Source organism: Psammomys obesus, unplaced genomic scaffold (assembly GCF_907164565.1).
Source record: "Psammomys obesus unplaced genomic scaffold, mPsaObe1.curated_primary_1811, whole genome shotgun sequence".
In the NCBI taxonomy this organism is placed as follows: Eukaryota; Metazoa; Chordata; class Mammalia; order Rodentia; family Muridae; genus Psammomys; species Psammomys obesus.
Window position 1 is genome coordinate 8,002,169 of NW_026587216.1, and position 27,681 is coordinate 8,029,849.

The following is a 27,681-nucleotide window of genomic DNA, read 5'->3' on the forward strand; positions in this document are numbered from 1 at the left end:
GGTGTGGAAGGGCCCAGTTCACTTTGGTGGTGTCAACAATGGGCTTTTGATCCTGGGTGCTGCGAGAGCACAGGCTGACAAAGCCGTGGGGAGCAAGCCAGGAAGCAGCACTCTTCCGTGGCTTCGGCCACCGCTTCTACCTCTAAGTAGTACGAGGGTCCTGCTTTGAGTACCTGTCCTTACCTCCTTTAGTGATGGAGTGTGATCCAAGAGCTGTGAGCCGAAATAAACCCTTTCTTCCCTGGTTTGCTTTTGGTCACCATGGTTTATCACAGCAGTGGAAACCCCTACCTGAGACATGTGCCGAGTTTGAGAAAGAACGTGCCTAGAAGATAAAGAGCCCGGGATAGCAGAAACTGTGGCCCTGGCTGGTGCTTGAATCTGCCCGTTAGAGCAGCTGTAACCTAATGGTGAGCTGAACCTGGCACAAGGAGGCACTGAAATAGGCTTTCAAAAGTACCCGTTCTGCTTCTCCACAGGCACCTTGAGAAGTGTGGCTCAACTTCATTTTAGGTCTGGTGGGGCTAGGCAAGTTCTGATCCGTGCTTCTTCTACTGATCCCCGACTTACATCTCTTCCCAAATAATGGTGAGCTTCTACTTACCAGAGTGAACCATCTGCCCTCAAACATGGCAGCACCATACATCACATCAGCTGCAGAGCCTCGCCAAGTTCTGCATATTTTGTGAAGGAGCCTGTTGAGAATGTGGGGTGCAGCTGGATATTGAGGATATCCTGGTGCTTCATCAGGATATCGAGGAATATCGAGGAATGCTTTTGCTTCCCAGACTCCCCTCGTCATGACACAACCACAGATAATGAAATATGCATGAAAAACAAAGCCAGGTCACGTGATTGTTGGCTAGCCAGGAATACAAGCCTTGCTTGTATTGTAGCAAATCTTGGGAAGACTTGATAGTGTGGGCAGCTAGGGCTTACTAACTGTAGTCAAAGTAGACTAATCTGTTCTCTACGGCCCAAACTCTGCTTAGGGCTTATGACGGTGGAGAAGAAAGGTGATTATTCTGAGGTGTGGGGGGGGGGGGGAATAAAAAAACAAAATAGTCAACAGGAATGGTGTTATTTATTTCTCTAGGAGAAATAAATAACTTCCTAGTTCTAGGAGACAGACCAGCCAGTGTGTGCCATGATACCAGCAAATATTATAAGCAAGTATTCGCAGTCCCGCTCTCTGTGGCTAGGAACAGGAGTGCCTAATGAAAGAAAGGAATATTTGTGCAGTCTAATAGAGACCTCCGTCCACTGACCAGCCCAATCTTAGGCAGCTCCCACCATCAGTCTTTGATGAAGAAATTGACCTCGTCATAAGAAAAACAAATCAGAATAAAATGTTTTGGGATTCCGCCTAATTGAGCCTTTAACGTTTTGACATTTAATCATTTCCTTTTCCTCAATAACTTGAAATATCCTCGTTATATTAGTATCAAGGCAGATGGTCTGTTCTTTCCCTTGAATCTAGGAATTGCTTCTAGTTTTCACACGGCAGTCAGTTTCCTCCATTTTGGAGCCATCTGGATGTATAAATGAGTTCTGAGGCAGGAGCTATAAGACCAAGGATGTTGGGCTAAGCATATAGGAGTAGCCTGTTTGGGTCCACCCATGTGAGAGCTGTCTCTTGCCTTACCCCTTTTCATTTAAGTTCATTTAGACTTTTAGTTTTTGGTTTTATTAAATTGCTGTCTTTTTTTTTTTTTTTTTGTATTTCATCATTATAAAATATGTGTTGTGAGTGCAGTATTTCCTCTTCACTCTTAAACTTGATAATGTGTAAAATGATTATTTCGTGTATCCTTTCATGTATACTGAATAGGTCTAGGAGAAGAATGGTTTGGGTCTTTTTTAACCAGTTATGTTTCTTCTCATTGATAAGGACCTAGCTCAGCATCCTGGTTTAAATTGTCACCATTTCTGCTGAACCGTAGCATGTTTAGTCTTATACACACTTGGCTGAGTAGCCTGAATGGTGTAGAGCTTGTCTCATGGCATCAACCTTTACAACTCATGTATCATGCCCGTGCTCAGTATGTCAGGAGAAAATTCAAGGGCCCATGGACAGCATATTTACCCTAGACACTGAGTTGTAACAGTTAAAAGTCTTTCTAATCTTTGCACTGGAAGTTAAAATCACCTGTAAATTTTTACTCCGTGTTATGACATTTAGACATTGTAGTTTTGTCTATTTTTTCCTTGCTGATTATCCTAATAAACAGAAAACAGAAAATTAAAAAAAAAAACCTTAAAATTAGTAAAACTAGAAAAAATGAAAATCAAAGGTGTCTTTGATGCACCATCTACACAGTCACTGTGAGAATGAGGGCCAAATTTCATCTTGGGGCTATTTATGGAGTACTTGTGTTCATATGTTGACATTTCTTTAAGCATACTTTTCACTTCTTTAAATTTTACTTTTTTCTGATTTTTGTGTTCATTAATATTGTTACTGATTATATATGCTTCAAAGTTTCTTGACTTAAAAAAGTGCCATGATTAATGTTAGTGTATGTCCTTTTGACGTAGTAGTGTAAATATGTTTCTAAATCTCATTTGTTTTCTATGCTTTTCTTTAAGTTTTCCCTTGACAGTGCTGGCACACAATGCAGAGCTTTGTGCATGGGAGACAAGCCCTCGGCATGGAGACATATCCTAGCTTCCCTTTGCCTTTTTTTTTTTCTTTCTTTTCTCTGTTCCTTTGTGTTATCACTTTCTCCAACTCTGGCGTTTTACAAATCTGTATCAATTAAGAATATTTTCTAGCATGAAACTGTTGACTTCTGACTCATGTCTGTTAAGGGTAAATCTTTGGAAGAAGTGTTCCAGCATCACAGTTGGTGGGAAGAAAGAACAGCCTTGAAAACAGGAAGCTCCTTTTTTAGCTCGAGTGAAATATATTAGTTTGTTGCAAACTTGGAATGGTTATAGTTTTAATCACTGGAGGCTTTTCTTCAAGTTGTACATTGCAGACAGTTCTATTGGAGCTACTACTGCCACTGCTGCTGGTACGTGTCTTAATGGCTGCAAGCTTGTTTCCTTTTATGTACAAACAACTGCATGCAGAAAGTGACGCATTAGTAAGAAAATGAAGTGGGAAAATGTCCTTAGATTTAGGCCATTTCTTTTCCTTAAACAGTTTCAGTAGTATACATTTTTATTTTATTCTTCTTAGTACCAAAAGTTCACGGGAAGAACAAGCCATTGATCACTTACGTCGGGGATTCTACGGTGCTGAAGTGTGAGACGCAGAGTGGTCTTCCTTTAAACTGGACCTGGTATACGAATAATGGAAGTGTTCGGGTAAGATCGTATTTCCTGGGCTGGAAGATGGCTTTGTGGTTAAGAGCACTCTCTGCTCTTCCGAAAGACCCAGGTTCAATTCCCAGCACCCACGTGGCAGCTCACAACTCTCTGTGACTCCATTTGCATGGATTCTGACACTTTCTTACCAATGCACAGAGAATAAAATTAAATAAACGATTAAAAAAAGAAGATCATATTTCCTGGGGCCAGGAAGACAGTTCAGTTGGTTGCAGTGTTTGCACTTTAAGCAGGATGACCAACATTTGAATCTCCTATACTCAGGTAAAAAGCAGGGTATACCTGTACCCTAAGCATGAGGGTAGGGGAGTTAGGACAGTCCTTGCTTGCTGTCACATTCACTGAGAGGCTGCCTCAGAAACAAAGTGGAGAGCAGCTGAAGAAGGCACTTACTTGATGCTTATCTGTGGCCTCCACATACATGACACATAAATGTGCTTATATATCCACAGACATGTAGACACGTGTATAAACACTACATATCTTTTTTTTTTTCTTCCTCTCATTTGAAGAAGACAACAAGACACCTTCTGGTTCAGAAATAAGATTATAGCTGACTCAAAAGTCTTAGGAAAACTAGCACTTCTGTTAGAACTTGCAATGACCAAGAAAGCACAGTGATCAATGCAGTTGTCATTGGATATTCTTAGCGTATTACATTATGTGTGAGGTTCTTAGTGTCTTATTAGCTAATAATTAATAATAATTGCTATCTTGGTCATTGTGTTATAAAATTATTATTATAACTATCACTTTTATTGGTTTTGTGAGTTATTTAAATTCTTTGAAAGAGAATCAGAAATCATTTACAGGGTGGGCATGGTTGTGCGTACCAAGGAAGCCGAGACAGGAGGATTCTCATATGTTTAGTCTGGATCAAAGAAATGGTGCCAAGTAAAAGCAGACTGGACAAGGCCTCGGAGCAAGGCTATGCTGCAAAACAAAATTGAAAATAAAAAGAGAGAAATTTTGCCTGGTGTAGAGACATACACCTATAATCCCAGACCTGTGAGAGGCAGGAGCAGGGTAATCATTGTGTTATTAAGCCATTTAGGGGGACTTTGATGGTATCCCAGACTCTATTATGAGGCAAAACGAAAGCATTTTTGGTTTACTAGGTTGGAAATAATTTTATCACAGAAGCTTCATTTCTTGCCAGTAACTAGGGAAACAGAAAACAAAATCCCAGGCTTCTTTTCCAACTCATCTCCTGAAATATCTGTCACAGGATGCATGTAATGTTCACCATTTGAGAAAAAAAAAATGGAAATTTGGTACAAAAACTCAAGACTTAGTCTTTGTTGTACCATTGTCCCTTTGGGGCATCTGAGACATTTGGAAAGGAGTGGAATACTGCTTTTCAAAGCTTATGTATCTAAGACTTTGTGAAGCTGCTGTGACAAGAGTATCCAATGGATAAATTTTCTCTGTCCTCTCCCAGATAGTCTCAAAGGCTTAAAACTTGAGACATGGTGGTAATAGTGGTAATTCTCTATGGAACACATGAAACAAAACAAAATTTCCACTGAAGTATCAAATTCCCTCTGAAACAAAGGTGATGCTCTGGAGAAAGGGGCTGGGAAAGAGCATGTCTGGGATAAAATTGCTTTAATATTTCATAAAAATAGCCCTTGATCATACAGGAGTCATCTTAAGCAACAAATCCTCTGCTTTTTATCATGTTGATGATTAGGACAAGTATCTGCAAATGATTTTGAAACAAATTGTGGAAAGAAATATCAGTTGTAGTATTTGGAAAATGTAGCCTAATAAGTTCATGCCTGTGTGATATCAGACAAACTGGAGCCCAAGTCAGCTTCTGTTAAAAATCATAGAGTGCCCTTTTCTGCATCCTTCTGCTTTTCTAGGCCTGCTGCATGAATTATTCCTTAATTCGGCAGTGATCCTGGTCATGATGTGACAGAGGGGCAGAGAAGGGGTAACAAGTCAACACTTTAGGTCAAATATCATTCCAAAAATATAAGTCATCATCCGTTTCAGAATTAGCTCTGAAGTTCCTTAAGATTCAGTCCTTTGATTTATTGTCTTTGATTCATACCTTGGTTTTGTCCTGCTGCTTCTGTACAAAGAGATGGGCCATGGTCTTTTTTTTTTTTTTTTTCCCCCTTGTGGCAAATACATTTGCAGATAAATTTTCCTTGGATAACCTCTGAGAACATTTGTATGCAGATTAGCATTTATTGAACCTCTCAGTTGAGTGATAGAGCTGTAAAAGCACCAAATGTCCTGAGAATAAAATTTAATTTAAATAGATTAAGTATAACAGCTTCCAAGTACGGCTTTGTGAAATGGCCCGAGGCAAACCCAGCAGATCTCAGAAGCCAGTCTATCTGGGAGAGAAAGAAACTGGGACATGAGAGGAACACAGAAAGCTGGCCATTGGAGGTCTACCATGCGTTAGCTAAGAAGCATTGAAGATTTCAACTGCAATTTCAGTGTAGGAAACTCTGTTATTAGGTTGGTGATCTATCTTCAGAGGAACAACCACAGTAAAAATCTTTAGAGGAATATTGGCCCCTGTTGTGTCTGTTTTTGTTGGGTAGAGCTAGTCATCCATTAGAATGAAAAACCAAGATGACTGGAAATGTTCTGCCACTACTGATGACCTGCACATATATTTGTAGGTTCAGACATTCAGGGCTAAGTCTCTCCAGCTGAGTACACTTTTTCCCCCTTGCTTACTACTGTAATACCAACCTCCTGATATACCTTTAAAGCTCTGTTTTATATAATGTCTCATAAATTTTAATATGCCCCTTTCCAGTAAGTGGATTTCCTGGCTCTGTCTTTCAGCCTTGCTCAGAATTCAGTCACACGGGACGCATATCTCTTTTGCATTATGTAAGGATTTTAATGTCTCGTTGCATTAGGTTCCTATTGATGTTCACATGGATGATAAGTATGTTATAAATGATTCCTATGCTAACCAAACAAAGCTCAAGATAAAGCATCTTTTGGAGGAAGATAGAGGATCCTACTGGTGCCGTGCCACCTTCCCGTTAGGTGAGAGCGAAGAACACATTGAGCTGGTTGTGCTGAGCTTCATGGTGCCCCTCAAGCCATTTCTTGCGATAATTGCTGAAGTCATTCTTCTAGTGGCCATCATTCTGCTTTGTGAAGTGTACACACAGAAGAAAAAGAACGACCCAGGTAAGATTTCTTACTTTCTGTATTACATCATCGCTTAACTATGATAGGTGTTATGGCTTACCATGTTGTCCTCATTTACAAGTTGTGGGGGAGATGGCTCAAGAGGTAAAAGCATTGGTTGAACAGGAACTTGAATTGAAATCTCCAGAGCTCATGAAAAAACAAAAACAGATGCTTAGCATGAGCATCTTAACCATCATTGCTGCTAAGTAGATTAAGGGATGTTCTATAGAGGAGGGAGGTAAAGGCAGGAGATCCCTGAGAGTTTTCAGGCCAACCAGTCTGACATACACAGAAGAGAAGAGCAGAAAGATCCCGTCCACGTAGAAGTCACAGACCGACAGGCACCTGAGGTCACGCTGTGACCTTCGTACCTAGGCACTGCTCACGCATTCCTGCATTCACACATATAGATAGATGTGCACATACACAAATACACACATGCATACCCACTAACCAAAAAATGCTTTGTGACAATTTTTCATATTGAGTATTTATATTTGTAACAATAGTCGTGACGGTCTAGGAGCCTGGATTGATGGACTTAGTTTCATCTTGAAGAATTTTCTTGTTAAAATTATCTTTCTTCTTATGGAGTTTGTGTTGACACTGGTATTTAGAAACAACACATAACAACAACAAAAACCTGATTGCTTAATATGAATGGTATCAAAGATTTTGTTTTTCATTAAAGTAATTTATTTTAATCATGTGTGTCTGGAACACTGCTTGTGTGTGTAGGAGCTCACGTGTGTGTGTGTGTGTGTGTGTGTGTGTGTGTGTGTATTTGGAGGTCAGAGGATAAACTTGAGTGTCAGCTCAGGAATTCTGTCTACTTCATTCTGACATAATGGCCTTTCATTGACTTGGTACTCACCCATTAGGCTTGATTGACCAGCCACTGAGCTTCATGGATCCTCTTTCCCATCTCCCTGCCTGGCATTACAAGTGTGTCCTACCATGCCTGACTTCTTATGTGGGCTCTGGGAATTTATCGTCAGGCCTCATTCACCTGCAGCAAGTGCTTTATAATGAAGCTGTGTCTTCATGTCCGTTCAAAAATTATTTTATTGGGCTAGAGAGATGGCTCAGAGGTTACAAGCACTGGCTGTTCTTCTAATAGTCTTGAGTTCAATTCCTAGAAGCCACATGGTGACTCACAACCATCTATAATGAGATCTTGTGCCCTCTTGTATGCAAGCACACGTGCAGGTGGAATAATGCATAAAAAAATAGATAGATCTTTTTGAAGTATTTTATCAAGTATTCTAGTTTCCCAAACAAGTCAAGTGCTGTTTTTAGCCCCTATCTGTTATCTGCTATTGGATGAGAAAACCTTGATAAAAATTGTCACATATTACTTTTTTTTTTTCTGATTTTCATATAGTTTTAAAATTTTTTAATGGTATCATAACTTTGAAAAACAAACAAACAAACAAACAAACAAACTTAGGGTTCCGAACAGTTCCTGACCAGAGATTCAGGTGAAGTCTGGCAGGCATCCTGCTGAGAGGGAGCCGAGGCAGGCAGAGTCACCGAAGGTGGGATGTCTCTCCTTTCCATGGAAACGTGTTGTTAGGGAGCAGATCCAGTTGAACATGTAAAAATAGCACTGCATGCTTAATTGTCATATCTTTTCTGTTTTACAGATGACGGGAAAGAATTTGAACAAATTGAACAGCTGTAAGTATTACTTTTATTAATTTTTTTTCACTTGGATGGCATGCAGATAGATGTGAAAATTTTGCATTTAGAAACGAGGAAAAAAACATAAGAATATGGTAATGTGCCTGCTGTTTTCTGTAGACATCCATGTTATGACGAAGTTTGGTACCCAGAGATTACCCCTCCATCACTTACTGCTCTTTGCTTCCGTTTCTGCTAAGTGTTCATCAGGCTACAACTACAATACATTTGTTGAATTAGTAATAATTTATCTGTGTAAGTGGGTAGGGCAGACTTTTGTCCAAAGTAACCAGAAATGAGTAAGTGTAAATGATTTGTTTAAATGATTCTTTACCTTGGTTTTGTTTTTGATCACTGATGAAAGCATAAAAATACAATGTTCTTGAGGCTAGAGAGATGTGTTAGTGGCTAAGAGCATTTGATGCTCTTTCAGAGGACGTGGGCTCAATTTTTGGTACCCACATGGCACCTCAACAGTTCCAGATTTGGTGTTCTGTCTGCCTTCCAGAGGCATATGCACACAAGTGGTACACACGCATAGGCAGGCAAAATATCCACACGAAGGAAAAAGAAAAAGGAACACAATGTTCAGACCTCACTAGATCCCCCAGGTCAGAATCACTTAGGTTGGCACTAGGCATCTGCATTTTCTACAGACATCCTCCAGTAGTTCTGATTCTGTCACATTGAAAATCGCTGGCCTAGGATTCAGGACACCTTTATTCTCTAGTTTGGAGGAACAGAAGAACTCTACTATCCCTAAACCGAAGCAGATACATGACCATTTTATTCCCAGCTATCCTCATGTTCTACTCTAAAGAGATCTGTAACAGAAAATGTGAATCCTCCCCAAAGTAATCCGCATAGAATCATAGGCCACTGATTTTCACAAAAGTTATTTTCATATGTTACATGTTTGATATATTTGACCTACACCATTTATGTGTTTTGGTATTCCTGGTCCTTTGTAATCTCTTGGTTAAAAAAAGATTTAAACAATAAATATGTAATATCAAAAGTAGTGATTTATTTCAAGGAACTCAATGAAGACTAAACTAATTTGATTCATTGTCCCACAATCCAGGACTTCCACACTCCAGTTGTGACATACATGGTTTGGTGGCTGATTTTCCAGGTTGATAATAACAGCTTCCATGAACATAGGCCTGCTCACAATATTTCCGCTGGTGTTCACTGTGCTCAGTGGTTTTCTCATGTAGTCATGCTTAAGAATCTAAAGCTGGGGGCTAGAGAAATGGCTCAGAGTTTAAGAACACTTGCTGTTCTTCCAAAGGGCCTGAGTTCAATTCCCAGCAACCACATGGTAGCTCACAACCATCTATAGTAAGATCTGGTGTGCAGTCAGAATGCTGTATAAATAATAAATCTTTAAAAAAAAATCTAAAGTTCATCCGTGTAATCTTGTTCTGATGCAAGGGGCCATAAATTACTTCTAATTTAATGTAACAGCCATCAAATTATGACATCATCTTGTACAGACTGACAAAGCGCCTGATTGTTATCTTCCATGTTGCAGAGCAATGTGAGCTACCATTACATACATGCCGATGGTCCTACTCTTTCTTGGGCAGAATCGGTTTCCCCTCTGTGTAGAGCAAGGAACTCTTTGTTCCGATGCCTGTGGCAGCAGGTCCACCCTAAGCGATGGCATAAGGAAAATCAACATGATGAGTAGAACACCGTTAAGAAGAATGAATTCAGTCTGCACTGACATTTTAGAGTTTACATTCAGCTATGAAGTACACACTGCATTGACTTAATGAGCATCTGGTGTTTCTTTCTTTCTTTCTTTTTTTTTTTTTTTGACACAGGAAATCAGATGATAGCAACGGGATAGAAAACAATGTCCCCAGGCATAGAAAAAATGTAAGTTACTTCTAAATGATAATAATAGGTAAAATTCAGTATGCTGGGATAGTAAACCTTATTTTTCAGGTTCATGAAAGACTGAGTGCATTAATACTATGTGCGTTAATACACCTGTTTACACGTTTGCTTACACAGTAATAGAAGAAAATGTGGACTTATACAAATAATAGTATCCTTTTCTACCGGATAATAGGTGTTACTTCTGTCTCAGACTGAATTCTGGGATTACAGGCTGTACCACCATACCAGCTTTATTTCATCGTCTTTATATAAATATATAATATTTAATATAATTAAATAATGAATATAATTCAATAAATAATTAAATAATATATGTTTCCCTAGACTAGTTTCTTTTAAGGCTTTCATGTAATTCTTAAATTCTCATCTCAAACTTTCTTTATACTTCTATTTATTCCCATATGTATCTATATCATCAACATGATGAATTCATCTATCATAGCCAACTTCCCTAATTTAGTCACAATTGTTAGCACTTGCTTTGGCAGTAGCTGGAAAGCTCACTTCACAGCACTTTTCTGCTTTGCTAAAATGACTGTGAGTCTTTATAGGATAGCATGACAGTAACTGTTTCATTCTTCTTTATCTCAGGAATCTGTGGAGAAATGAATACAGAAAGGAACATTTCGACTTGGGAAGATGTCCAAAGAGTTTTTATTTCACCTTTCTTTTAAGAACATCTGAATTTTAGATTGTTTTTTTTTTTTAAAGACAAAAACAGCCTCAACATCCACAGCAGTAGCTTTATAAACAATACAGACCATCTCCTACCTAAAGATGTGTTTTCATATTGTAATTGCTTTTCATTAAAGCAAGGTAAATTGTTTCAGCTGTGTTCTGTGAGCTGTAACCTAGATAATAAATTTTGCCCTGGCCTGGGAGATCACAGGACCAGAACAGACATCAGCAGAACTGGTTAATAATCCGCAAATAAAGTTCACTAAAGATCTGTTTATTACCAAAGAATTTATTAAAGAGACAGCTTTTGCCATTTGTGTTAAAAGTGTTTTCTCCAATCATCCATAACTACCTATGGAGGGTTTTCACGTCACGTCATCCTCCGGTGGTATTGAACTTGTTTTCTTTAGGGAATAGAAACCGTACTTTTCAATAATGGTGGCTTCTCTGCCGTCTGTACACTAAGATGTAATTTTGCTTCGTAGATAATGGTACAACGTAAGGGACTATTCTCCTACCCTTGCCCTGTACTCATTACAGCCCCGGAGTACCTCATCTTTACTGCACTCATCCCTGCTTTCTCAGCTCTAGGCCAAAGTGCTTCTTGGTCTCAAGTAGGACATTTTCCTTGGTCTCTGCCATGGGGTTTGGACCTCATCAGTCATCCTGCTGTTGACGTTTCAGAGTGCAGAGCGATGTCGTCAGTGTACAACGCTCCTACCCTCATGCCTTTGTGGCTCATGGTTCTGTAGACCTTTCTTTGCCATCTAACTTCTGACCATAGCTTGCTAAATGTATAAAAAATGCATTATTCATGCTTTTGAATAATAATTCCTTTGCCTAATAGGCAGGATCCCTAGTATACTCTTTTATGTTGCTGCAAATGCCTTAGACTTGACTTCAGAAACATGACTGAGATATTTTATAAACTTAATAGAACCAAATCAGCTCAACTTTGAATGGACATAGAAAGTTGTCAGCGGCTTTACATGAAATAAAGTAGGGCCTTGGTTAGTAGATTAGTGTCTCTTGTGCTGCAGGGTTTTTGTTTTTGTTTGTTTGTTTTTTGTGGCACAATGTTTCAGGGCAACAGTGAGAAGGACAGTCAGCAACAAAGAGGGACCATTTTGGGATGATAGTAAAAAAAAATTCCATGGCTCTTGGTGATTGGGGGATTATAGGTTAGGAAAAAGAATCCACTGATTTAACAATAATTATAGAAACGATAGAAGTATATGCCTTGTGCGTTAGCTAAGAAAAATGTAAGATTTCTGGTCTGGAAAATTACATAATATCTTGCTTGACTAATGTTTACCAACATTTACTAGCAGGAATAATAAATAGAAAATTGTTAACGGCAGCTGCTTTACTTTTGGCAAAACAAAATTCAGTATTTTCTAATAAGACAGTTTAACTGTGCCTGTGGCTTTCATTGAACTGGAATGTTCCTCTTGGTGATGGATGTCATGTTCTTTCCTTAGACTCATTTAGCCACACATTTGTTTTGTCTTAATTCAGGCTTAGTTTGACAAAATCATCTTGGTGATCTCTGGCAAGCAGTATAATTAGTCTTGAATTGAGTGGGTAAGTTACACTCAAAACAGTGTGTGATTGGATATACACAGACCCGAAAGAAGTAACTTTTCTTGCAGGATTCGTCCATTTGCTTTGTCACCACTATTTAAATTGAAATAGGTTTCATGAAAAAAAAAATTCTACCCAGAGGTAAAATAATCTGAAATACTTATGTAATACACTGAAATGTTAATGGATGATGTGTGCTATTTATTTCTCTAATGATAAGTTATCACAGTAACTTTAAGTAGAAAAAGTTCTCACATTTTTAAGTTGATTTTTAGCCTTTCAGCGTCTCTCTGGAGTACTTCTGGAAAATTATTCCATTACCATTAAATTATAATGGAATGTTTCTATTAACTAGCTTCATGGAAATGATAAGTGGATTGTCTAAAGACCAAGTGTAAACTGAATGGAAACCACCAAGGCTGAAGCAGGAAAATTACCCTGAATTTATATAGTAGAGACCTAGAAAATTTTATTCATCTTTCCAGTTGAAGGGGTTTTCAACATAATAATTAGATTTAATGATACCATAAAATTCCCAGATAATCTTAAATTTGGTTTACATTAAAATATAAGTTTCCTTTTGCAATGTTTTTTCCTAGCTAGCTAATCCTTTAGGCTTAAGTATAAAATTGCTTATGATCTTTCTTTTTTGCTTAATTGGTTAGGAATCCTTGTTCCTTTTTTTTTACATTCTGCTCACAGTTCCCTCCTCCTCTTCTCCCAGTTTCACCCTCCCACACTCTTTTCCCTTTTCTCCCTCCCTTTCTCAGAAAAAGGGATCCCCTGCCCCCTTACTAGCCCACCCTGGCCCATCAAGTCCCATCAGGACCTAGTACATTATCTTCTATTGAGGTCAGGCAAGGCAGCCCAGCCAGGGGGAAGTGATCCAGAAGCACCAACCTGAGTCCATGTCAGATAACCCCCAACCCCCCACTCCCCTTGTTGCTAGGGGACCCACGTGAGGACCAAGCTGCCCACCAGTTGCATGTGTGTCCTTTGATGTTCTTAATCTTTCATTAATCCTCTCAGTACCTTTCCCACCTCACCTTCACCAGCTATCACATAATGGTGTTGGTTTCTGTACCGGGGCCTCACCATCTGTCTCCCGTTTTTCAGGGTGCTTCTCAGTGTTCTTAAACACAAAGATCTCGTGTCCGTGTGTTGGGCTGCAGGTTGAGGCTTGTGTAGCTCGCCTTTGCCATTTCTTAGCATTGCATTTCACCTGATCACTAATCTCCCTCCAGTGCCTTGAATTAGCCCATAATCTGTCCCTGCTGCTTCCTCTACCCCAGTAACTCAAGAGTAGCCTTCAGCCATCACTCTGTTTCTTCGTGGTTGGTCTCCTTTCTGGATTCTGACTTAGTTCTGCTCCCTGCACTTACTGCAGGGAGCTTGGCACAGATGTTGTACCATGTTTTGTGTAGCGTGAAGCTTATGTTGTAAGAATTCGTATGTACCTATTTTCAGAAAACAAATTTTAATTTTGACAGCGAGAACTGCAAAAGAAAATTTATAGAAAAAGAAGTTACGAAAGTCCTGTACTTTTGTGCAGGGTACATCACACTTATTCTGATGAGTTTTAAAATTCCTGTTGGTCAGTGTGCATATAAATATAATTTTTACCTTTCATTTAATAAGATAACAAACTGACTTTAACTGTGCAGGATTTTAGTGATTGTATTTCTTTATATGGCACCATTGATAGCTGGCATTTGTGCTCACTCCACTAATATACCTCCCTAAGATGGCACTTTTGAACATCTCAGAGTTTAACTCAAGAATTTAGAATTAGCAGCGTGATCATCAAACGCATACTTCTCATTGACTTGATCACAAAAGGAAGAGAAAGATAGCCTGTTATTTCTACCTATTTGTTTCTAGTCCTCATCAAGGTACTTAAATAGGTTTTACTTTTTTTATTATTTGCCATCTACTAAACTTCCCCATATGAAAATGAATCTTTTGTAATTAGGTAAATCTGGGCAAAAATTATTAGGGAATTCCTTCTCAGAGGTTCAGCTCTAGAAAGAGTGAATTCAGTTATATGTTTTGGTATTAACTGAACACACATTACCTACCTGTAGTATGCTCTGAGAAAAATACCGGTAGAATTGATTACTTTGGAATTTCAAGCTATACATATTTATATACCTAGTACTTTAATGACAGCTTTTTACCCATGAGTTTATTCTAGTCTGATAGAGACAGAAAGAGCTGAAACTGTGTCCCTTCCTTGTTTGCTCTGAATCTAGATAGTTCTGTTTAACAGTCAAGTTCCTCACTGAAGATGCATCCCATTGTTTAATACCAGTAAATGACATTTGTTGAATGTGGCATGTGCTCAACACTCACTGTAAAACATTTTTTGTAACATTTTGTTTAATCCTCCTCAGCCCATCTCATGTTATGGAAACAGTTCTCTACTTTTTTTTTTTTTTTAAATCAATGCACAAACTCAAGCTCAGAGACATTGAGAAAACCACCCAAGCTGTCCTGAAGTACATAATCAGCACTGAAATCCCCTTTTAGTTTCAGCTGACTGGGCCTACCCTGTTCCACAGCTCTGAACTGCTACATTGTGTACTTCCTAGAAAATACGGCTGTTAACTTTCACTGTCTTAGGTGGTCAGTCACAGCACAAGAACATCCGTAGTCTTACTGTGTTTGTGGGGGGACCCACTCTGCCAATGCTGCGTCCCCACACTGGTGATGGGTAATCAACACATGATTAAGACTTTCCCCCCTGGTTTTATTTGTCAGTAGTGAAAGTGACCATACATTGTGTCATCGCGTGGGAAGCAGGTGCTCTGATCTCACATTTAGCCCATGGCTGCTCTGTGGGTGTTCTGTCGCGAAGAGCCAGCAAACTGGAATGACTGACAGAAATTAACTTTCAAGCAAATGAGCAATTTTAGGTAATGCAGGGAAATCACTGATTTCAGTAGATGTCAGGAGAGTGCTACTGTGGAGAAGGGCCCGTAATGGCATCATTTACTCAGCTTTGAGGTTCATTACTTTAAGTATCTTACTCTGCCTGAGGTTGGCTGGCATTCAGAGGCTGGATGCGCAGGATGTAGAAGAAGCCAAAGAGCATCTGCTTTTGCTGCTTTGTGGATGACCTGGCCCCCTCCTTGGGTTTGTGCATGTTCTGGGTCCTATGGCCCATGGCAGCTGTGCTTCTGTGAATCCACTGAAGCCGAGAACGGCAGCTTGTGCCTTTATTACAAAGTTTGCCTGTGAAATAGTTGAAAATCACGCCAAATGGGATGGACAGAAGTGCTTTTAGTCCCATGAATGATTTATAGTCTGTATTTCTTAATCCTTTGTACCTCAATGGGAACATGTTATGGAAACCTGTTTGGAGGATTTGTTAAAAATCTTTCTGTGAAAATCTTTTTATGTTTTAAGCCATTTTCAAAATAATTTACTTACTACAAATTATTTTTCTAAAGTTTATTTGGTAATCATGAAAATATTAGATTTATTACATAATTTAATGCTACTGTAATGTTGCAAAAAAATAGCTGCTTATATTTTTACCTTTTAAATCCTATTTGACAATCAATGTTTAGTTTTACTTAGATTAACAACCATTGGTTAAGTTTTTTAATAGTTGTGTTTCTTTTACAAGTGTGGTTAGATACTTATTACTGACTTTCTATATTATGTAAACAGCACAAAAAAAGTCAATATAGGAACATTGTAAAAATGTCCACATTGCTTACAGATTTAATATACACTTAAGCCCAATAAAATGCACTCACTCTGTGGGTTAAAACTTTAAGTACTGGGAAATGTTTTTTCAAAATTTTCACTTTAAAAAGGATGAATTACTGTTGTGTGTTGTGTGTTTGTGTGTAGCCTGTGGAGGCCAGAAGAGGGCATAGGATCTCTTGGGGCTACAATTGCAGGCAGGTGTGAGCTCAGCCTGGGTTCTGAAAACGGAATTCTAGCTCTCTGCAAGAACAGTGAAAACTCTGAGACTCTAAACTACTTCTGTAGCTCAATCCTTTCCTTCCTTCCTTTTGTTCATTCATTCTTTCTCTCCCCTCCCCTCCTCGAGGCTATGTTTTCTGTGTGGCCCTGGCTGTTCTGGAACACTTTGTAGAGCAGGCTGGCTTTGAACTCAGGGACTGGCCTGCCTCTGCCTCCCTAGTGCTCAAATTAAAAGTGTGTTCAATTTCTGTCCATCCTTTTTTTTTTTTTTTTTTTAATGATTTAAAAGTGTAAAAGTGTTTGTACAGGCACTAGACCACAAAAAAATACTATTTTTTCCCTTTGTGTATATTAAAAAAATTTTAGGTTTTATTAAACAACCCATTGTCCTCAAGCCCAACACTCAAGTTTTAACTGAGTCTGTGTTTTAACACATTAGGTTAAATGTCAGCTAGAAAGCAATTTTTAAAATAATAAAATATGTTTTGAAAGTTTAAATTACAAGTATGACCATTTTTGTTTGTTTTTTAAAGACTAAAACGAAATGGTACATAGATTACATTCGCCTCTCTTCCGGGTGATTTTCTTTCAGCTTTTGTTACCATTTTAGATTGATTTAGCAATAATTGTTGCAAAATGCTTCAGTTTTTTTTAAATAATTTTTTTTTTAAAATTATTCTATAATTTTATCTAAGTTATCTGTTTATCTAATGTTATAAAGGAGACTTAGTATCACAAATAGGACAAATCAATGGATCTAATAATCACAGAAGAAGATAAACTATTAAGCAAGACCCTGGATTAGTTGGTTATATATTCATTTCCTATCTTTATGAAAGTAACTACATATCAATATGATTAACAGCTAACAAAACAAGCGTCTCGTCCCTAGCATGTGAGCTCAGTTTACAGGAAGTAAGCAGTTTAGTGACTGGTTTAAAAACTACTGGCTGCTGGTCAACTTACAGACACCCAAACAGATGTATTTTTTTACTAGTAACTGCAGCTGATAATGTTAGGCCTTATAAAACAAAAAGTAAATGACTCACAAACAATACTACTAAAATAATTTCTCAAACTGGTTGTTGTAGCATCCGACTGTTCCAACTGTCAAGAGATTGAGGTAGAAGAAAGCAAATTGAACAAACTTGGCAAATGGTGTTTACTTACATGTTTATAAAAATGAGAAAACCTCAAACAGAATAAGTAGAATGAAGTACCCCGCAAGATACATGGTAATCCAAACCATGGAAACAACATATCACAATACTTTTTATGTATGTATGTAAACATACATGCATGTGTGTTCACACAGAGGCCAGAAGTGGACACTGAGTCCCCTGAAGAAAGAGTTACACTTGAGGGTGAGCTGCCCAAGGCATGTGAGAAATGAACCCTGGTTTGGGTGAATACCAGGAGGCACCTTCAGTTACTGAGCCAAGTCTAGCTTCAAGACAATAATTTTGACAGAGGTGTTTCCCAGCATCTATAGGGAAAGGACAAATTGAACAACAGTAGATTTGTGGTAAGAGACCATGACGTGCTGGTGGAAGTGTCACAGATCTCATAATCAGGTTGACACTATCAATTCAGAATTCTGTATGTCCAGAAATGACCTTCAGTGGTGTGAGGGCATCATCAGGACATTTTAAGTGGAGGATAAGGAGGATGCACTCAATGGTAGAGCACTTGCCTACTGTGTAAGATCACTGGACACCACCCCCAGCTTCGAGGGACAATGAAGCACCTTTGTCACTAGTAGGCCAGTCTGGAAGGAACACCTAGAGAAAGTTCTCTGAAGAGAAAGGGAGTAATGAGGCATTTTGTAACAGGAGAGAGGAGTGACAGTAGACAGGAAGAATGGCCACAGATAAAACCAACATTTTGATGTTTCTGTTGTGCTTCACCAGGAAAGGACAGACCTGCGCTGCATGCCTCTGGACTATAAATTTAAGGGAACAGCATTTTTACCAGTGGAATTAAAAGAACATAAAGAAGACAGAGTTCCCACAATTCACTTCAGTTGGTAAAATGTCAGCATCAGTAGATATAAAGCATGTTACATTGGGTACTGACTTACAAATCCATTATAGTGCTCACTAAGTTGTCCAAGGCCTGTGGCAAACCCTTACCTATGCAAAGAAACTATTAGTGAATGGGATGGAATTTGGGGGGGTTAGGGAGAGGGGATAAGAGAAGGTGTGTGGGAGACAGGAATCAGAATGTATAGTGTACATGTACGAAAATTGCCAACAAAATTATCAATTAATAAATTCTAGAAGATGCTCTAGTTACCCGCTGTAATACAGGGGATAAATACAGCAAGAAGAAACAGAAGACAAGAAACTAGTAGATTCAGGGTTTATTAATGTAAAAAATACTGTTAATCTCAGTATACTTCCATATCAGTAAGAGACATTTGCAGAAAGTACATACTTAAGAATTCAACTATCTTCTTGTGAGAAGCTGAAATCAAAGGCCTGGAAATACATGCCATATGAAAACCTTAACTGAAATAAAGCACAAAAGGCTGTATTGATATTAGATCAACTGGATGCCAGGTGATGGAAATTACCAGAGACAGAACAGGACATAGGCTAAATGGGTGAGTTGCAAAGCATACCAGGAGATTCTCAGCAGTCACTGATAGAACTGAAAGACATCTAAAATTTCAGTCAAAAATTCAATACCCATCTCTCAATAACAGAGACAACAAGTAGAACAGCAGCTGGCTGTGGTGACTCAGCTTGTAACTCCAGCAGCTCCAGAGGCTGAGGCAGGAGAATTGAGGTTATCCATAACTACTGAGGGAGACTGTCTCAAAACAACAACAACAAAAGAAATGGAGGGAGGTGATGATATGAACCCCTGAAACATGGATATGGAACAAAAACACAAGCTAAAGAGGTTTTTGTTGTTTTCTTTGTTTGTTTATTTTGGTTTTTCGAGATGGGGTTTCTCTGTGTAGCTCTGGTTGTCCTGGACTCACTTTGTAGACCACGATGGCCTCTTGAGCTCACGAGGTCTGCCTGTCTCTGCCTCCCAGTATGCTGGGAATACAAGCATGGCCACTGTGCCCTGCTTCTAAAGAGAAACTTTAAAGGGATATTTAAAACATCTATTAGACATAAATAAAATGAAAATATATGAAAAACATGTGGGATTCACCAAAAGTCACATCAATAGAAACATCTGTGGCCTTAAATTCTTACATTACAAAAGAGAAAAAGTCTCAGGTCAACCTTAGTTTAAAGAAACTAGAAAAGAATAAGATAATCCAACATAATTGTTTTTTACTTTCCCAGCTAGTGACAGGCATGGCCACGCTCTCATGATGCCAGACAGTCTCAGTCAGCACAAGAAAGCAGATAATGAAGACAAGGGGAGAAATCAATGAGGCTGAAAACACAAGCCATCCAGAGAATCAATGACATAAAAATCCATTTTAAAAATAAAGACAAGTAAAATTGGCAAGCTACCAGTAAGACTGAAAGGGGAAAAAATGTTTCAAAAATTAAACAAGTAATACTGTTGGGAAGGACAATAAAGAAATAGTACAAATAACCCTTCATCCTTTAAAATTTTTTGAGATTGTAATTATATCATTTCCCCCTTCTTTTCCTCCCTCCCATATAGTCTTCCTCAAATCCATGGCCCCCTTTTTACTAATTGTTATTGCATGTATGTATGTATATGATATACGTATGTATCCCAAAATACAGCCATGTCAGTTTATACAATGTTATTTGTGTGTGTGTTTTCAGGGCTGGCCATTTGGCACTGGACAACCAACTGGTGTGCTCTTCCCTGGGGAGGACCACGCCTCCGATTTGCAGCTTTCCTCGGTTGCTAGCATGGGTTAGCAATTTAGATGGGAAGAGCCTTACAGCTACCACATAGACTGACTACCAAGTGCTATGCAGCATAAAAAAAAAGACAAAAGAAAAAAGAAAGAATGAGAAAAAACAAAAACAAGACTGAAAAGCTGTGGTCCCCAGTCAAGATGCTGGAATTGAACCTCACATGTGCAGACAAGTGCCCTACCAATGAGCTACACCCCTATCCCCGAAGTCAAGATTTTTTTATGCTTTACTCAAACTAGTTATATTCATTTAAATGTGTACGTTTGTTGAAAATATTTTCTGGTCCTAGAGCTGGGAATCTTCTATTTTTATTATTCTTAGGTTTGGTCTTTTCAGTGTCCCAGATTCCTTGTACATTTTGTGTCAGGAACTTTTTAGATTTAACATTTTCTTTGACTGATGTATTGATCTTCTATCTTCTATTGCTAAGAGTTTGTCTTCTGTCTCTTGTATTCTGTTGGTGATGCTTGTGTCTGTAGTTCCCGCCTGCTTCCCTACGTTTTCCATCCCTAGGATTGTCTCAGATTGTCTTTTCTTCATTGTTTTTATTTCGGTTTTTAGGTCTTTTAAGTTGTGATTTGCCCAACTATAGCTTATGGCCATTGCTCTGGCCATATTTCAAGCCAGCTAGATTTAGCCTTAACAATCTATAGATTAGATCTACTTAATGCATTTTCTTTCTTTCTTTTTTTCTTTTAAAGTTTTATTAGTTTTTACATGAGTGCTCTATCTGCATGTACATCTGCATGCCAGAAGAGGGCATCAGATTCCAGTATAGATGGTTGTGAATCACCATGTGGTTGCTGGGAATTGAACTCAGGACCTCTGGAAGAACAGACCATGCTCTTAACCACTGGGCTATCTCTCCAGCCCCATATTTAATGCATTTTCAATGCAAAAATATTTCCCTTTGCCTCACCATGAGTTTGGCATCTTCCTTGCCATCGTAATCAAGCAGCATTTACAGATGTTAGCGGAGTCATTCAGCCTTATGGCGACTAAAAAAAAAAAAAAAAAATTAAGATCTCAACGATCATACCAATATAGACACCACACAAAAGCAAGAAAAACATGCTGAAATAATGAATACTGTGTGAGGATGCCCTGAAATCATGTCTTATTGCTTGTGAGAAGATAAAGGACACTGGGAAACGCAGTGTGGCTGTTTCTTCTTTTCTTTTCTTTTTTTGTTGTTTTTAAGTCACTTTACAGCCTGAACCCAGCCCCTTCCTCTTCTCCTCCCAGTCTCACCCTCATGGCCCCTCTTCTCATTACCCACTCTCCCTTCTTCTCAGAGAAAGGGAGGGCCCATAGGGGTACCAACCCACCCTGGCACCTCAAGTCTCAGCAGAACTAAGCGCATCATCTCCCACTGGGGTCTGACAAGGCAGCTCAGCTAGGGGAAAGAGATCCCGAGGCAGGCAACGGTTGGAGACAGCCCCTACTCCCATTGTTAGGGGCTGTCCATCTGCTGCACATGTGTAGGGGGTCTAGGTTCAGTCCCTGCGTGCTCTTTGGTTGGTGGTTCGGTCCCTGTGAGCTCCCATGGGTCCTGGTTAATTGACTTTACCATACTTCTTTTGGTGTCTTTGACCCCTCTGCCTCCCTTTATCCTTCCTCCCACTCTTTCACAAGACTCCCTGAGGTCAGCCCATTGTTTGGCTATGGGTCTCTGCATCTCTTCCCATCAGCAGCTGGATGAAGCCTTTTAGAAGAAAGTTATGCTAGGCTCCTGTCTTAGTATAGCCGATACTCAGAGTATCATCAACAGTGACAGGGGTTGGCTCTGTCCCATGGAGTTGGGCCAGTCATTGGTCGGCCATCCCCTCAGTCTCTGCTCCACCTTTACCTCTACACTTCCTGTACACAAGACACATTTTGTGTTGAAATTTTTATGGGAGGGTTGGTGTCTGCCTTCCTCCACTGGGAACCCTACCTGGGTACAGGAGGTACGGCGTGGAGCAGGGATCGCAGTGCCTTGCAGAGGTGGGAGGTGGTTTGTGGACACTCACAGCATCCAGCGGCATGAATTTAAGAGGAGGGCACACATCTATCTGATTACCTTGGGAATCAGCCCAATGGATATTTTGTGGCAAACACTACAGAAATCATTCAAGTTCTATGCAATGAATCTTCAATGCTTTAAAAATTCCAAGATTCTGAAAATAATTACCAAATTGTACTTTAATTCTGCTCTTGATTATGTTTTTGAGTTCCCTGTGTTGGAAGAAGAGCCTTTATCTGAAGATTAAAATGTAGTGTAAGCATGATTATGTGATGAGAACCCAATGTGTTCTCACCTGTTTGTTTATTTTTTTCCTCTTTACTTTGTGATGATAGGAAAATTTAGCTTAATCTTACCCTGAGTAAAATATTCTTAAATGAACAACATAGTGCTAAGTATGGATACAGTATGTGCCCTACTTCTGTGATTTAGCCATCTTACGAAACCGAAGATTGATACTGCTTAAACAATAACCTCTTACTTTCTGTCCTGCAGCCCTGTTTCTAAGAGATTGTTTATGTTAGGTATTTCATATAAGTGAGTCATTCAGGACTCTTAGGACTTGGCTTTCTGTGACTGTCTCACTTAGCCTATGTTCTTCAGATTGACCCAAGTTCCTGCATGTCAGACTTTTTTTTTTTTCAGTGTCTCATTTTCTTTTCAAGTTGCTGTGAAAAGATACGCTGGCAGAAGTGAATCAGGGAGAAAGGGCTTGTTTTAGCACAGAGCTCCAGATTACGGTTCCTCGTCGCAGGAAATTCACAGCAGCAGGAGACTGAGGGAGTGCTTTGGTTACATCTGTAATCACTAAGTAACGGAGTGCAAGGTGTCTGTGCATGAGAGTGCTCAGTTACCTTTTCCCACTCTTTTTTTTATGATTTTTTTTTATTTATTATTTATACAGCATTCTGCCTGTGCACCAGAATCTCACTGTAGCTGTTGTGAGCCACCACATGGTTACTGGGATCAAAGTCAGGACTTTTGGAAGAACAGCCAGTGTTCTTAACCTCAGAGCCATCTCTCCAGCGCCTCCTTTTTCTCCACTCTTAAATAGTCAGGAGGCCCTAGGGAATGGTACCACCCACAGTAGGCAACTAATCACATCAGTCATTGACATGCCCTCACACCAACTTAAATCTAGATTATATTTCACTATGATTTGATTCTCAGTTAATTCTACATTGTGTTTAGTGGATAATAATAATAATAATAATAATAATAATAATAATAATAAAACTCTAACCCTAACAACATGGTCCAGCAATATCTCAGCAGGTAAAGGGGCTATCTGACAAGCCTGACCACCTGAGTTCAGTACCCGGGATTCATATCTGTGGAAGAAAATAACTGACTCCCATCAGTTGTCTTCTGACTTCTGTGCTCTTTCCTCCACATATACACAAATAAATAAAACACAATTTACAAATGCAAGCTAATCAGCACCAATTTAAATGCTGGACGATATCTCCTTAACTGTTAGTTCTTTTTTTTTTAAATTTTTTATTAATTACACTTTATTCATTTTGTATCCCCCCCATATTCCTCCCTTCTCGATCCCATCCTCCCTCCCCTTTCTGAATGCATGCCACTCCCCAAGTCCACTGATAGGGGAGGTTCTCCTCTCCTTTCTGACCTTAGTCTATCAGTTCTCCTCAAAAGTGGCTGCATTGTCCTCTACTGTGGCCTGGTAAGGCTGCTCTCCCCTCAGGGGGAGGTGATCAACGAGCAGGCCAATCAGATTATGTCAGAGGCAGTCCCTCTTCCCATTACTATGTAACCCACTTGGACACTGAACTGCCATGGGCTACATCTGTGCAGGGGTTCTAGGTTGTCTCCATGAATAGTCCTTGGTTGGAGTATGAGTCTCTGGGAAGTTCCCTGTGTTCAAATTATCTTGTTCTGTTGCTCTCCTTGTGGAGTTCCCGTCCCTTCCAGCACTTACTATTTCCCACTTCTTACATAAAATTCCATTCACTCTGCCCATCAGTTGGCCATGAGGCTCAGCATCTGTTAGTTCTTAAAGAAGAATTTTCTCCCTCTCTTTGATATCTCCAGCAAAAACGTGTTCCCCATTAATGAGGGGAACCCATCCATACCCATTCATCATAAATACCTATTCCCTTGCTCTATAACTGACCTCTATGGTTATACGGATTTTATCCTGCTCATTAAAGATTTAACAGCTAACATCCATATAGAAGCAAATATGAACCATATTTATCTTTTTTTTTTTTTGATCTGGGTTACCTCCTCATGATGATTTCTTTTTTTCTACCTCCATCTATTTACCTGAATATGTCATGGTTTCATTTTTTAAACAGCCGAGAGTAATAGTTCATTGTGGAAAGGTCCCGTATTTTAAAAATCTATACATTTGTTGATGGACATCTAAGCTGTTTCCAGTTTCTGGCTACTCTGAATGTAATAGCAATGAACATTGTTGAACAAGTGTCTCTGTGTTAAGATGAAGTGTCCTTTGAATATATGCCCAAGAGTGGCAAAGCTGGATCTTGAGGCAGATCAATTCTCATCTTCCTGAGGAACAGCCACACTGATTTCCATAATGGCTGTACAACTTTGCGCTCCCACCAGCAATAAATTAGTGTTTCCCTTACTCCGTGTCTTCCCCACTTGTGCTATCATTTGTTTTATTGATCCTGGTCATTCTGACTTTGTGTAAGATAAAATTTCAAAGTAGTTTGGATTTGTATTTCTCTGATGCCTAAGGACATTGAACATTTTTAAAGTGCTTCTCAGCCATTGTGAATCCTCTGTTTAGATCTGTACCCCATTTTTGAAAAAAAATTAAAATTCCAGTATTTGTTTTACATATATATATTAGATATCAACCTTCTATTGGATATATAGTTAGTAAAAATCTTTTCCTAAGGGCTGGAGAGATGGATGGCTCAGAGGTTAAGAGCACTGGCTGTTCTTCCAGAGGTCATGAATTCAATTCCTGGCAACCACATGGTGGCTCACAACCATCTATAATGAGACCTGGTGCCTTCGTCAAGTGTGCAGGTCTACATGCAGACAGAATATTGTATACATAATAAACAAACAAACAAATCTTTCCCTATTCTTTTGGCTGCCTCTTTGAATAACAGTGTCCTTTACCATACATAAGCTTTTCAGTTTTACAGAGCCTCATTTTATTTATTGTTGGTTGCTCTTTACTGCCTGTGCTACCTGTGTTCTGCTTAGAAAGTATTTTTCTGTGCCAATGAGTTCAAGACTATTTCCCACTTTTTCTTCTACCAGATTTAGTGCATCTGGCCTTAAATTGAAGCCTTTTATCCATTTAGAATTTAGTTTTTACAGGATGATAACTATGGATCTACATGGATTCTTCTATATGGAGCCATTCAGGTTGAACAGCACAATATGTTGAAGAGGACTGTTTTTTGTTTTTGTTTTTTTCCAGTGTGAATTTCTGGCTTCTTTATAAAAAAAATGAGATGTCCATAAGATGTATGGACTTATATTTTGGGCTTCAGTTTGATTCTATTGGTCAGAGTGTCTATTTTTATGCTAATAGCATGCTGGTTTTTTGTTTGTTTGTTTTAACTTGAGCTCTGTAGTTACATTTTTTTTTTATGATTTTGGATTTTTTTTAAAGCTAACTTGGAATTTTTTTGTGTTTAAATATGAGGCTGTAAAGTGTTCTTTCAAGTTCTGTGAAGAATTGTGTTGGAATTTTGATGGCGATTGCATTGCATTTGTAGATTTTTTTTTTTTTTTTGGTTGTTGTTAGGATGGCCATTTTTACCCTTTCTATTCTACCAATCCTTGAGCATTGGAAGTCATTTCATCTTTTTAAATTTCTTTCTCAGGTTGGAGAGATGGCTCAATGGTTAAGAGCACTGCCTGCTCTTCCAGAGGTCCTGAGTTCAATTCCCAGCAACCACATGGTGGCTCACAACCATCTATACCCTTAACTGCTCTCTTCTAGCATGCAGGTGCACATGCAGATAGAGCACTAATATAAATGCATAAAATAAATAAATAAAATCTTTAAATTTCTTTCTCTAGTTTCAAAGTTTTTTACTATGTAAGTCTTTTTCCTGCTTGATTAGAGTTACCGTAAGGTATTTTTTTTCAGGCTATTACGAAGACATTGTTTCCCTCATTTCTTTCTCCATCCATTTTCCATTTGCATATAGGAGGGCTACTGATTAACGTGCATTAATTTTAATGCTGTTTTACTCAAAGTATTCATCTGCTGTAGCAGTTCTCTGGTAGAGTTTTTGGGTTCACTTATGCATACAATCATATCCTCTACAAATGAAGATATGGTGACTTTTCCCTTTCTTATGTCCCTGTGATCTTTAATTATCTTATGGCTTCAGCTAAGACTTCAAGTACTGTATTGAATTGGTATGGAGAGAGTGGACAACTCTGTATTGTTCCTGATTTTAGTAGAAATGATTTGAGTTTCTCTCCATTAAGTTGATGTTGTCTACGGGCTTGCTGTAAATCACTTTCATTACATTGAGATATGCTTCTTCTATTCCTAATCTCTACAGGACTTTTATTGTGAAGAAATGTTGAATTTTGTCAAAGGCACTTTCTGATAGATAATTTTGTGTTTTTTTTTTCTTTTAGTCTGTTTATCTGGTGGATTGCACTTATTGAATTTATTGAATTTAAACATATTGATTTTTGTGCATTGAACCATCCCTGCGTCTTTGGGATGAGGTCTGCTTGGTCATGGTGGACTGTATTTTTGATATGTCCTTCGGTGTGGTTTGCAAGGATTATTATTTTTTTTTTGAGAATTTTGCATCTATGTTCCTAAGAAAAATTGGTCTGTAATTCTCTTACTTTGCGGGGTCTTTATGTGGTTTGAGAGTCAGAATAATTTTGCCCTCATGAAACAAATCAAGGAATTCATTCTGCTTCTATCTTGAGGAATAATTTGAGAGTATTGGCATTAACTCTTCTTTGAAAGTCTGGTAGAGTTTTGTGCTGAACACATCTGGCCATGGGTTTCTTTGGGTTGAGAGACTTCTAATTAGCCTGTCTATTTCACTAAGAGTAATAGATCAATTTAAATTGATTATTTAAGTATAGTTTGACTTTTGTAGGTGGTATTTATAAAAAAATGTATACATTTCTTTTAGATTTTTTCAATTTTGTGGTGTGCAGATATTTAAAGTGTGTGCTTTTGAGTGTCTGGATTTCCTTGTGTGTGTTATTATGTGCCTCTATTGCCTCCAATTTTATTTATTTAGATATTATCCCTCCATGTTTTACTTATTTGGCCAAGGATTTATCTATCTTACTAGTTTTTCAAAGAAAAAATTTTTAATTTCATTGATTCTTTGTATTTTTGTTGTTGTTTATATTGTATTGATTTATCCCTGAACTTATTTCTTGCTGTTTCCTTTTTGGGGTATTATTCTTTTTGTTCTAGCTTTCAGATGTCACCTCAATTTTCTAATATGAAATCTAATCTTTTAATATAGGTGCTCAGTGCTAGGAACTTCCTCTTAGAACCTTCTTCATTGT

General features: G+C 38.6%; 1 protein-coding gene across 1 annotated transcript in view; it reads left to right on the top strand.

The window, feature by feature from the left end:
- Window positions 1-11,056, top strand: part of Emb (embigin) — a 41,019-nt gene extending 29,963 nt beyond the window's left edge. Inside the window, exons 5-9 of the mRNA XM_055603583.1 lie at window positions 3,185-3,312; window positions 6,225-6,504; window positions 8,154-8,187; window positions 10,023-10,077; window positions 10,693-11,056. Of these exons, the coding sequence (XP_055459558.1) occupies window positions 3,185-3,312; window positions 6,225-6,504; window positions 8,154-8,187; window positions 10,023-10,077; window positions 10,693-10,710 (515 nt within the window). The 3' untranslated portion in view covers window positions 10,711-11,056. The remainder of the gene's footprint in view (window positions 1-3,184; window positions 3,313-6,224; window positions 6,505-8,153; window positions 8,188-10,022; window positions 10,078-10,692) is intronic.
- Window positions 11,057-27,681: the final 16,625 nt, after the last annotated feature.